The sequence below is a fragment of the Lutra lutra genome, chromosome 14 (assembly GCF_902655055.1).
Source record: "Lutra lutra chromosome 14, mLutLut1.2, whole genome shotgun sequence".
Taxonomy (NCBI): domain Eukaryota; kingdom Metazoa; phylum Chordata; class Mammalia; order Carnivora; family Mustelidae; genus Lutra; species Lutra lutra.
Genome location: NC_062291.1, coordinates 38,328,886 through 38,341,226, shown reverse-complemented (window position 1 = coordinate 38,341,226; position 12,341 = coordinate 38,328,886). Strand labels below are relative to the sequence as shown.

The window sequence follows — 12,341 nt, the reverse complement described above, 5'->3', positions numbered from 1 at the left end:
TGTGATTAGGAGAAGAGAAAAGAGAAGGCTTGGGGCCCCAAATCTGAGGCAATGATGCAGGCATTCAGTTAGCATAACTGACTCTCCCATAGCCTTCGTCCCTCCCCAGATTTCTTCTCTGAGTTCGGACAACCTTCCATGTGTTCACACCGCCCTTACCACCTGCACTAAGCTCTATTTTCCTGGTGGTCATACCACCTTTAGCAAGCATACCATCATTGTCTGACCACCTCGCTTCCCTATACCCCACCAATATTTACTATTTACCTACATGTTCTGAATGTGGTCTGCATCACACCAAACCAGTCAAATGCCTTCTAAAAAGCATAGAGGGAAGCCAGGTTTTTAAAAACTGTGTAGTATATTCTAGTCTTCATCCACCTGGAGAGTTTCAATTGATGATAGTGGGCCAGAAGCTTCTAGACATTCCACAAGAAGGACATTTGTTAAAGCTACTTAACCTGGTTTCCAGTCCTCTATGACCATAAAACATTTTGGGTGCGGGGGGAGTTTTAAAAATCACCTGTTAGCACCACATAATTACTGTTCTGTGAAGTAGGCTTTGGGTAACACTGATTTCCCTCTGAGACGCTCCCAGAACTAGGCCCAGGATTTTCATGGAATCCTGGTTCCTGCATCCCAGTGACCGAGATACCTGGCTCGCTGACAGTCTAGTCACCTCTCCCTTCCAGTGACCACTTCCCCTCCAAGTACACTACCAGCCCTTCCACGTGCTCTTGAAAAGAGAGAACAGACCCTACCTCTTTCAGAGTGTCGATACACACACCATCCTTGGCTATCCCAAGTAATTAAAACCATGCTTCTCTGCATATTGTCCAGAGTTTACATTTTCTGATTCACAAAGTGGTAAATGGAGGGAGGAGAGGAAAAGCCACCATTTGACTCTATAGGATCCCCGAGCAAGGCCTTACTTGCTTCTGAGAGAGGCGGAGGGAAGCTGGGAATTTTCCAAACATAGTAGGGTAGACAGAGCATTTAATCAGAAAGGCAATCTTGAGATAAACTAATGCTTATCAAGGTCCTGGGCCAGGCTCACCAAGTACAATCTCCTAGGAGCCTCCTGACAGTCTCATGAGTGCTGCTAGTATTTCTCCCACTTTACAGAGAGAGAAACTAAGGTCCAGAATGATAAAATGCATCACTTGTACAGAGTTAGTACAGAGGCTGGGTTTAAAGTAAGCTTGTCTGATCCTGCATTTTGTACTTTTACCCACCAGCCTGTAATTCAAGTGTTGCTGAGCAAAGATGTTCCCCCATTAAAATTTTTCTCTAGGGAAACAAGATGGTGTCATTTAAAACTAATTCCATGCCTAGCCTGATATCCTATTATCATTTATTCTGCCTTATACAATAAACAAGCAAAGGTTGAAAAAAAAAAAAACAAACTTATCCAAAAAGTTATGCTCAGGAAATAAAAAATTAAAACAATAACTCTAGGAAAGAGAATTCACTACTGATACATTTAGAAAGGAATCAGAAGAAGGAAACCTCATCTATTCTTTTCCTAAAAGTGCCATAATTATCCAGAAATCACAAGTGCTCATCTCCTCCCCCACCACACACTTTCTTCCCTATTACTTGCTCTGCAAAACTGATAATTTCTGAAGCTAAGATGGGAATGGAAATTAATTTGTCACTTAATTTTTAATAAGTTAAAGACATCTAGTGACACAGCCAATCAGTCTACACGTGCCTGCCGGAGGAGTCCTTGAGGAATCCTCAGATGGAAATGAACTACAGCATCAAATGCTGCTTCTCCTAGAGCTGCAGCATCTAAAAGATTGAACTGTGTAGAAGGGGAAAGGGAGAACGTGGGCGTCCCCATGCAGCTCGGAATGCACAGCAAGTCCTTGTCAGCAAGCAGCCAGAGACAGCCAGGGACCCGTCCCAGCTGGGGTCACTGTTCTGTCCAACAGGGCCTGTTGGCATGGGCCTGGATTCAGGGCTAGGGACACCTGACCCTCCCTGGGCCAACCCCAGGCAGGCTGTAGGTCCTGCCTGCAGGTGAATTCCTTGCTTTTTGCCTTTGCTGTGCTCCTAGTCTACTGCTCTTTGGTCTCAATAAGTTGCTTTCTTTTCCTGTGGCTAAACTTAGCATCCCAGCATGGCTACTCATGGCTACTCATCCTTGAAATACATCCATCTCTCAAAGGACCTAGTGACCGAAAAACACCTCAGGGTGTTTTTCGGTCATGATTCTAAAACTATACCAAAGGACTGACCAGCACTGTTCAGCCATTCTCCGGTGGTCTGCTGTGGAGCAAGGCTGCTTGAACTCACTGGCTCTCCAGGCCTGGGAAGCTTGAACAATCACACAGGAGCAGTCAATTGAGTCCACCGGCTCCCACCCCAAGATTCATCGACAGCTTCTCCCATGCTTTTCTCTCCTTTCCAGTGACTTCAGTGTTGTTAAATCAGTAGCCTGCTCTCTTCCTGGCTTCAGTGTTTGTGTGTTTGTGTGTGTGTGTGTGTGTGTGTGTGTGTGTGTGTGTGGTCTTTTGAGCTAATTCTCATTTCACACTTTTTCTAGTGAACGATACTAACGTTCAGTTTTTGGACCAAGATGATGATGATGACCCCGACACAGAACTGTATCTCACGCAGCCGTTTGCATGTGGGACAGCATTTGCAGTCAGCGTCCTGGACTCGCTCATGAGTGCGGTGAGTGGGTGTGGGATATGGGAGAGGATCACCTCCAGCCTCCAACGTCAACAGCCTGGGACTAGAGCTGGAGCTCCAGGGGAGAGCATGACCACACAAAGTGATGGTGATCTAGAAGGGCATACCAACATTTGCCAGACCATTGTAGAGATAAACGTTTGATTATGAATTCTTGGAAGTGTGAGGAAGATAAGGGAGATTTTATGGGGAAGAGACCCCCCCCCCACACACACAGAAGGAAAGCAAATGCAAAGTCCTAGTGGTGAAGGAAGCTGACAATTTAAGGAAGCCAAAGAAAGCCTTTGTAGCTGGGCCACAGTGAGAGAGGGAGAGGAGAGGATGAGGCAAGTTTGGACCTATAAGACCAAGAAACCCATTTTCATGGCTTTGGCTTTTTTCTTAAGATCAATGAGGAGGCCCTGAAAGATGATTTTAAGCTGGCAAGTCGGTGTGATCAGGTTTATGTTTTAAGAGGATTGTCTTGACTGGTGTGTGGAGGATGGCTCTGGAGGCAAGATGGCGGCAGGAAATCAGAATATGGAACTATCAAAGTTTGGATGAGGATAGAGCTGGCAGAGCTGGAGGGAGATGGGTACTCGAGTGGTTTTGGTCAGGAAGATTGACAGGGCTTGAGGATAGGTTGAATATGGGCAGAGGATGGAACAGGATGAAGTGTCAAGGGTGACTCCTAGGTCATTGCCGGTCATTGATATGTAAGCCCTGGGAGAGGACGATGCATGAGAGTCAGGCTTGGCCAGTTCCCTGCTGCAGGGAAGGAATGAAGTAGTAGCAAATACAGGAGGGTAGGCTGGCTGAGGGATCAAAAGCATCACTGGCTTCTTTTATAAATTGATATGCACCAAATAAGGCATTGTTTTTTCACTTTTGAGACCAAAAACAACTAACAATTAACAAGTAGGCTCCAGTTTGTGGAGCTCTCTTGAACTGCAAAAGGCAAAAGCAGACACTAGGATGGGTTATAAGTGGGGATTGTGAAGTGTTCCCACTGAGTGTCTTGATTTATTATAGAGAAAAGCCTCTTTATTTTGGAATTCTCAAATTCGCAATTCATGAAAATACAGACATAAGCTGGATAAAAACTGACCTTTGAGGAATCCATGAAGAAGAGTTTTATTGAACACATTAAAACCATAAACATAGCTCAGAGAGTTTTTATACACATACATTTCTTAAAGTGCTTAAGAAGGCTATTCTCCTGAATGTGTTAAACAACCGATATGCTAATTATGCATTATTCTTCTCTATTCATTAAAGCTAATCCCAGAAGAACCTCTATTTGAGGAAAGAAAAAAACATAAAGCTTTTTAAGACTAATTTAGGTTATTCTATATTCCTGAATGTGGTCCAACTGCAAGCATATCTTATTTTAAAAATTAGAATTATGGATCTAGAAATAATTATGAAACAATATTCATCTGAATTAAGGCTGACTAGGCGTCATGCCAGACCTTCGCTTTCCAAAGCCAAGAAGGAGAGAAAAAGGATCACCAGAGAAGGCACTCTTAGTTTCCCAGGACTTGCGATTTCTTTCTGATGGCCCAGTGGTTCTGGGCCTAACCTCTCTATCTGCTAGTGATGTTGGGCTCAGTCTGGGCAAACTCCTTAAGCAAGCCAGAAGGAATGATGAAAGCTACAGGGTGATCTCATACAGTGCCAGATTGTCTGTACTGGTCTTCTGTTTCAAACGGATTTCTGTAATTCGTCTCTTTAGAAATTTCATTTTACTCCTGATCCTAATGAGAGAGATTACAGAAGACTGGTCTCACTAAAAGATGATTGAATTATATACAGTGGCTTTTTTTTTTTCAAGAGCTCCAAAATGCTCTATTAACATTTTATAAAACCCAAACTTACACAGTTATGTTTCTGTGTATCAGACATGCAGGATAGTCCGCGCAGCCATATAATCTGCAAAGCCACTCTTTCATACATTATTAAGAATTTCAAAATGATGACTGCAGAGCCAAGTGAGGGGCCCTTCTGCGCATGGCCCATGGGTGACTGTGCAGGCCACACCCACGTAGCCAGCCCCTCATACCAATAAGCCCATAAAATGGATTTTAAGCAGCGAAGAACTTCACCCCTACACAACCAAAGGGGCACTGAGTGGCCAAGGGGTGCAGGGGGGTGGGGTGCAGCTCTGATCTAGGCTGTTATTGTGCTCTTGTCTATAGCACCACCGGGGAGTCGGTTCTTGGAAACTCCAGATGAGAAATCAAAGTGGGTTGGTCTGAAATGTTTAAAAAGCCATCTCTAATCTTTGAAATGCAAACGAGAGTCTCCGGGAGAGAGCGGGCGAAGGCAGGTATGGATGTCATGGGGCTGCCCACAGCATTCCTTCTGAACTCCAGCCTGGGAGAGAAGAGTATCAGGAATCTAGTATCGGCCATTGCCGTCACCGTCTGCTTCATTCATGGAGGGCCCAGAACTGCGCAAGGCACTTCAGCCACAGTGTCTGATCTTTCAGACAATAATGCGAATCAACCTGAAACAAGACGTGTTTAACTGATGCACAGACAGTGACCATTAGTCAAAACGCCCGTCCAATGGGTCCATGCCTAGTTTTCCTTGTCTGGAGGAACAAGTTCCATAGCGATGTCTTGACTGGGCCTGGTTCAGCAGACCTCGTTGAATCCCGGCCTCCTGATGGAAACGTTAGCTGTGGTTTCTTTGCATTCCGCCCCAACCCTAATTTCTGAAAAACCAGGAGATCAGTCAAGAGCCAAGACAGTAACTAGAAGGAACTGAAAACGTGGGCAGGGTTGTAAACTGATAAACTGAGACTCCTCCAAACAGCGGGAGCCGGAGGTAAGCTTCCAGCCCAGGCATCCGCTTACAAGCAACGCTGCGACGTCCGCACAGGCACACCTCTTTGGATGTCCATGATCTCCTTTCTCCAGCCCCCCAAATCGCCACTTAATCATGTGTCTAAACATCCTCTGAAGGTTGTCCTCCATAACTCAACTCCTGCTGCTTACTGCTTCATTGGTTAAAAGAATAACATTTTGGTTCGTCACAGGCGTCCCTGAGCAGCCAGTGATGCTGCAGACATGGCCTCGTGGCTCATCAACGGCAGGAACACATGATCGGGGGGAATAATTATGCTTGTGGGTATCTGCCTCCAGGAAGAGGCTTACGACTAAGCCATGTATTTTTCAGAGTGGTACCAGCTTGCTGCTCACACACACACGGAGAAGATGAAAGGAAGCCTCTCTGGATTTAGAGCTGGAACTGGAGCTCAAGTGTTCAGACTTCTTTGCGACAGACACCACCTCCCTGCCTCACCCCGCAGCCCCAATTTGAGCTCTACCTGGACAGAAGAAAAGTCATGAACCAAGACTAGCCTGCCTGGATGCAGATCCCAGCACTGGCATTTAGTGGCAGTATAAACATGCCCTCTCTGTGCCTCAGTTTTATCATCTTTCAAATGGGGATAATAATAGCACCTAACTCATAGAATTGTAGAGATAATTAAATGAGTTAAGGCTGTAAAGTGATTAGTGCCATGTGTCGCACACGACTATCTGGATATTGTATGAATTATTATTGATCACTGCCTTTACTGAGCACTTAACTAAATGCCAGGCACTATTCAGATCCTGGGGATTTAGCAGTGGAGAAGAAAGAGGAAGACCCCACCCTCGGATTGTTGGAACTTTCATTCTAGTGGGCAATAGTTATGTAAATGATTATGTAAATCAGGAATGATAGCTACCATTGCTAGTAGTAAATGAATAATATCAGATGGGCAAAACTGTTCTGAAGAATGTGAAATCATTTGAATGGGTGTGGAGACCTGGGTAGCTGCAGTGGTCAGAGAAAAGTTGTCTCAACTGAAAACCTGGAAGCTGACACTGAAAGGTCAGAAGAGAGCACCTGGGGGCCAGCGTGATGAGCATTACAAGGCCAAAAGATTGGGACAAAGCTGAACAGTGGTGCTGAGCTGACTCTGGGGCTCAGAGGGAGTTGTTGAAGGCTGCTGTGCTTGGAACACAGTAGATTCAGGGAAGGGACAAGCAAGGAGCAGTCAGACAGGCAGAGCTATCGTCCACACTGTGAGTGTTCTGAGAACAAAAGACCACGTCCCGGTCAAGTTCTAAGTCAGGGTTCAACCCTTCAGTCATCTTTGTTTGGATACCGCCAGGATCCTCCTGAGGTCACTGCTTCCTGTGTGTGCTGGCTGGAAGGGCAAACCCGTCAACGAGTTGACTCCTGAAGTAACGCCCAATTATTTTCCTAACCCACACTCCATCCTTGTGCACTCATTTTGAGAGAAGAAAGGAAGAGAAACAGCACAATATACTGGCATGAGGACCTGGATTGATATCTGGTTTCTAAGGAATGGTCTCTCATAGAAGTCCCAAAATGGCACGTTGCAGACAAATTCTGCATTTCCTGAAGTTTTCCCCTTTTAAGTGCAATTTGTTGCCAATATTTTAAAATCACAAGATTACACTTAAATATATGGATTTCCAACTTATTTTGATTGGAGTCACAAAGCAGATTTCCAGATACCCACAAAACACCAATTGGCTAGAGCTGAGCTATGTGTCCTTTCACTACAGCCCACACTGTTCCCTGCTGAACTCTCCCAGGCCTGCTTCACTCATCCCACTGCCCCCCGCCTGTGCCTCCCACAGAACCGGACTTATAGGCCCCCGGCTTCTAATTTTGTAAGCCTGAATGACTGTGGTTAGACAGCATCCTTGGGCTTCCGGCCCTGTGCCTGTCCTTGGAGTCAGGAGGATGAGCACATGACGTCCATTTTCTTTGAACCCTCACCTTTTTTGGGACACCCCCCCCCACACACAATGAATCACCCAGGAGTCCAAGGAAAACTTCAATATGAGCATTTTGGGCCAGGCGTGTCTTTGCTTTGCCCAGTTCACCAATACCCAGGGTGGGTATTTGCATGTTTAATGAATTAGTATAAAAAAGGCAAGGACTTAGAGGAGAAACAGTGTGGCACTGGCCCAGGAATTCGGACGTAGAGGTTCCAGTCCCAATCCACCAGCAGCCCGTGCATGTCTTTTCTACAGTCTGGGACTTAGTTGGGTCCAACTGTTAAAAGGAATGATGTTAACAGTGCCTTATCATGTTGGGATAATCAGATAAGGACAAACGCAGATGAAAATCTTTCACAGAGTAGACAAGTATTTCTTCAGATCAAATGTAACTACAAAGAAGTAGATTTATTATATGTTTGCGTGTACATATATAAGCATATGTGTATGTACTCACACACACATATGTCTTATGTTTCTGTATTCTCTGATATCAGAGGTGGTGTCTGTTTGCCAGAAATAACTGAGCTTATGTCGGTAAGACGGAAGAATGTGGCCATCTGGAAGATGGGCCCAAATGCTTTGCTCTCTTAATTGTACTTGGGTTTTGGCTGAACCCCAGGAGGGTGTTAGGGAACGGACCAAGTTCTCCATCAGCCCAAGCTATTGGGTGCCATGTTGTATAAACAAGACTCCTCCCTGATCCTTTTCCTTAGACTCCACTCAAGAACCTATTTTTTCTGCTCACGACGGGAGGGGACTGCCCATGGAGGCTGAGGAGCTAGCACCAGTGTCCATGTGGCAAATGGAAGGGTGCTCTCGTGCACCCAGAAGGTACCACCTGTCACATCAGTCCAGGCAGGCCCGGGATTGGGGGAAAAACAAAAAAAAAAACCCAACAAATCGTTCTCATCCCTCATGAGAGAAAAATACTAAAAATAAAAATCTACACCATGAAAACTAGCAAATCTAAAAAATGGCAGCTATGGCATGGAAAATGACAATTTTAGAGCAATTATAAACGAAAGGCAAAGTGCCATTAAAGTTAAGGCAATGTTATTAAAAGATGTGTTAATTTTCAGTTAAATTTTCTATAAAAGACCAATTAGTTTAAAAGGCTTGACAGCATTAACTGTGAAACATAAGCTCTGGTAATTATACTTTAAAAAAATAAAAAGAGGGAGATGCACCAGGGTGTTAGAAACACGGGCACAGAGGGGTGTCCTCAGAGCAGGCTAGGTGGCACTGCGGGCTCAGATTTCCCGTGCAGTCAGGTCCTCTGCCCAGCATTCCCGGCTTCCTCCATGCCTGTTACTCCGTCTGCTTAAGGGATCTGAGAAACGTCAAAGTTCAGCAGCCAAGCAGGCCATGCGTGGGATCTGGGCCAGCTCTCTGATAGGAGAAATGACAACACAGAAACACAGGGAGAGGGCATTTTCCAAATGGGTTGCCTTGCTAGCTGGTTGTTAACTTTTCTAAGCTACCATTTATTATTTGTTGTGCCTTCAGAGTTACATAAAGTATCTCATTTTTTAAAAAAAGATTTTATTTATTTATTTGACAGAGATCACAGGCAGAGAAGCAGGTAGAGACGTGGGGGGGGGGGGGGCGGGAAGCAGGCTCCCCGCTAAGCAGAGAGCCCGATGCAGGGCTCGATCCCAGGACCCTGAGATCATGACCTGAGCTGAAGGCAGAGGCTTTAACCCACTGAACCACCCAGGCGCCCCGCACAAAGTATCTCATTTAACACTATGCTGGAAACTGGCTTGTGCTGGGGTTTCTGTGTCCCTGTCACATGGATGAGAAACTGGAGGCAGAGCAAATTCAGGCCACTTTCCTATTGTTCTGCGTTAGGTGTTGAATGGCAAATCAGGGATTGAAAACCATACTGGCTGAATTCTGAGGACGGTACACATTACAAGGGGTGCCGTATCGTCTTATTGGGAAGAAACTCTTCCCTGACTAGGGGTGGAATCCCAACCTTGGTAGTGGGAAGAGGGACTCCCCCATTCCTTAGACTACATGGATAGCTCACACTACAGAAGATCACACTTCTGTATTACAATCTGCCCTTCAGAAGTTTGTGTTTCTTCAGTTCTAGTGTTTCTGTTAATCTAGAAAGGAATGACACCCTCTGGGTCAGGTGAGTTGTACAGAAGTTTGTTCTAACCAGCACGTTCTCCATGGGAATTGTCTGTAATAATTGGCATTTGAGGGACTAGCATCTCTTTGCCACGTGGTACTGAAACAGCCACTTTCTATGCAGAAAGCTCTGGATTGGCTGCTTAGCTGCTGACCAGTCAACGTATGAAGAAATCTGTGCCTTCCATTTAGACCAACTAGATACTCTTTTTCAAGAAAAGCGTTGTTTTTGCACTGAGTTACTCAGATCCAAAGAAACCTAGATGCACAGTCAGAACACACCGACATGAAATATCCAAAGTACTTCTCTGCAGCTGAATACTGAGGCAACCAAATCGGGGCAGGAGTGCTCTGCAGACAGACAGACAGACATCATTATTCTCTGTCGTAGCAGATATTGCTGCCCACAGAGCTGCTCCTTGATGCCTGCATGGGAGAATCAAGGAGGAAGATCTAGGATACAGGCTGGAGGGTTGAAATCTGTGCTCAGTGTTATGAGTGGTTTCAGGGCTGTTCAGGCGCCCATGGAACCCTGTGACCCACCCTGAAATTATACCCATTGATGGGAAATTTTGAGCATGACACACTCTTAGAATAGAATACGATCTCAAGCCAAACCAAGACCTAGGGATTAGTAGATGCTCAACATATATCAGCGACTGATTGATCAAAATGTCTGTTGTTACAGTGTAACTGATTTCAACACAGAAGGGGAAACATGTTAAGGCCAAATCCTTGAAATTTGGCAAAACAATAACCTTTCGTGTTGATTGTCTTGACTCATCATTGCAAAGCAGAACTTACAGTGTTTTTTGTTTAGAAATCACTGTTTTCATTAGAAAAGTTATTCATGTCCAGTAGGGGATATTTTGAAAGCACCGAAATATATAAAGAAAAACATTTAAATGAACCATAGTTCCAATACCCAAAGATAAGCATGATTAATATTTTAGTATATTTTCTCCCCGATGGATAAATAAGATTCACCCCATTTTATATCTTGTTTTTCCCCCCTTTTCTTGTAATGCTTAGTATTTTATCCAGAACATTTAATCATGTCCTATTTTTGGGTATCATGACTTGCAATGCCTCCATAGGGCTTCCTGAGACTCTAAACTATGGATATCCCAGAACCTCTTTAATCATTATCTACCTATTGTGAGAAATTTCACTTTAACTTTTTTTTGTTTTAACAATAATTAACCCTGTGATGAATTTTATTTGTACATAATCTTTGAATAAGAAACAAGTTATTATCTTGAGACAAACTCACTGGATTTTAACCAATAGGAACACTTTCCCAAGCTCTTGATGCAGACGGCTGGGTTACCTCCTATTAATTCCTACTGCCATCACAGGTGTGTAAATCCCATCCTGCATGCTCCAGCGGGCACTAATTATCATTTTCTTTAGGAGGCCCTTTAATTGTGTTTATGGTAATTTTTGAAGTATATAAACTTCTAATTTGTATGTAATCGTGTAAATGCGTATTTTTTTTGGTGAATTATTCTATAGTTTTTATGCTTTAAAAGTGCCTGCCGAACAAGAGAACTATCAGGTATCCTGAGATCAGTTCAATATTCAGCTATATCTTTATCAGGTTATTTTTGGCTTTAACTTTTTTGCCTTTAACTTTTTTGTAACATTTTCTTCCTTTCTTTGGCCTAGTTTTATTGAGATATAATGGACTTATAACACTATGTACATTTAAGGTATATAGTGTAACGACTTGATATACATATATATTGAGAAGTGATTACCACAATAGGGTTATCACCTCCACATTTATCACCTCACATTGATCTATATTTGTGTGTGTGTGTGTGTGTGTGTGTGTACTTTTAAAATCTACTCTACTCTCTAATCTAAAATCTAATCTACTCTCTTTTTTTTTTAAAGATTTTATTTATTTATTTGACAGAGAGAGATCACAAGTAGGCAGAGAGGCAGGCAGAGAGAGAGAGGGAAGCAGACTCCCCACTGAGCAGAGAGCCCGATGCGGGGCTCGATCCCAGGACCCTGAGATCATGACCTGAGCCGAAGGCAGTGGCTTAACCCACTGAGCCACCCAGGCGCCCCTCTAATCTACTCTCTTATCTCTTACCAGCTTTTAAATATACAATACAGTATTGTTAACTTCATTCACCCTGCTATACATTACATACCTAGAACTTAATCATATTATGCAATGACTGGAATTTATCTTTTTTTTAATTAACATATAATGTATTATTTGCTTCAGGGGTACAGGTCTGTGACTCATCAGTCTTACACAATTCACAGCATTCTCCATAGCACATACCCTCCCCAATGTCCATCACCCAGCTACCCAATCTGTCCCGACCCCCGCCCCCCAGCAACCCTCAGTTTGTTTCCTAAGATTAAGAGTCTCTTATGGTTTTTCTCTCTGGTTCCATCTTGTTTCATTTTTCCCTCCCTTCCCCTATGATACTCTGTCTTATTTCTCAAATTCCTCATATCAGTGATATCGTATGATAATTGTCTTTCTCTGATTGACTTATTTCGCTTAGTATAATACCCTCTGGTTCCATCCATGTCGTTACAAATGGCAAGATTTTGTTCCTTTTGATGGCTGCATAATATTCCTGTGTGTGTGTGTGTGTGTGTGTGTGTGTGTGTGTGTGTGTACACACCACATTTTCTTTATTCTGAATGGAATTCATCTAATTGGAAACTTGTATCCTTTGACCA

General features: G+C 43.8%; 1 protein-coding gene across 28 annotated transcripts in view; it reads left to right on the top strand.

Annotated features, from left to right (window-relative positions):
• KCNMA1 (potassium calcium-activated channel subfamily M alpha 1) overlaps positions 1-12,341 on the top strand; it is a 729,891-nt gene that overhangs the window by 691,558 nt on the left and 25,992 nt on the right. For all 28 annotated transcript variants that reach the window (XM_047701854.1, XM_047701853.1, XM_047701852.1 and 25 more), the window contains one exon: positions 2,552-2,682. In XM_047701854.1, the coding sequence (XP_047557810.1) occupies positions 2,552-2,682 (131 nt within the window). The remainder of the gene's footprint in view (positions 1-2,551; positions 2,683-12,341) is intronic.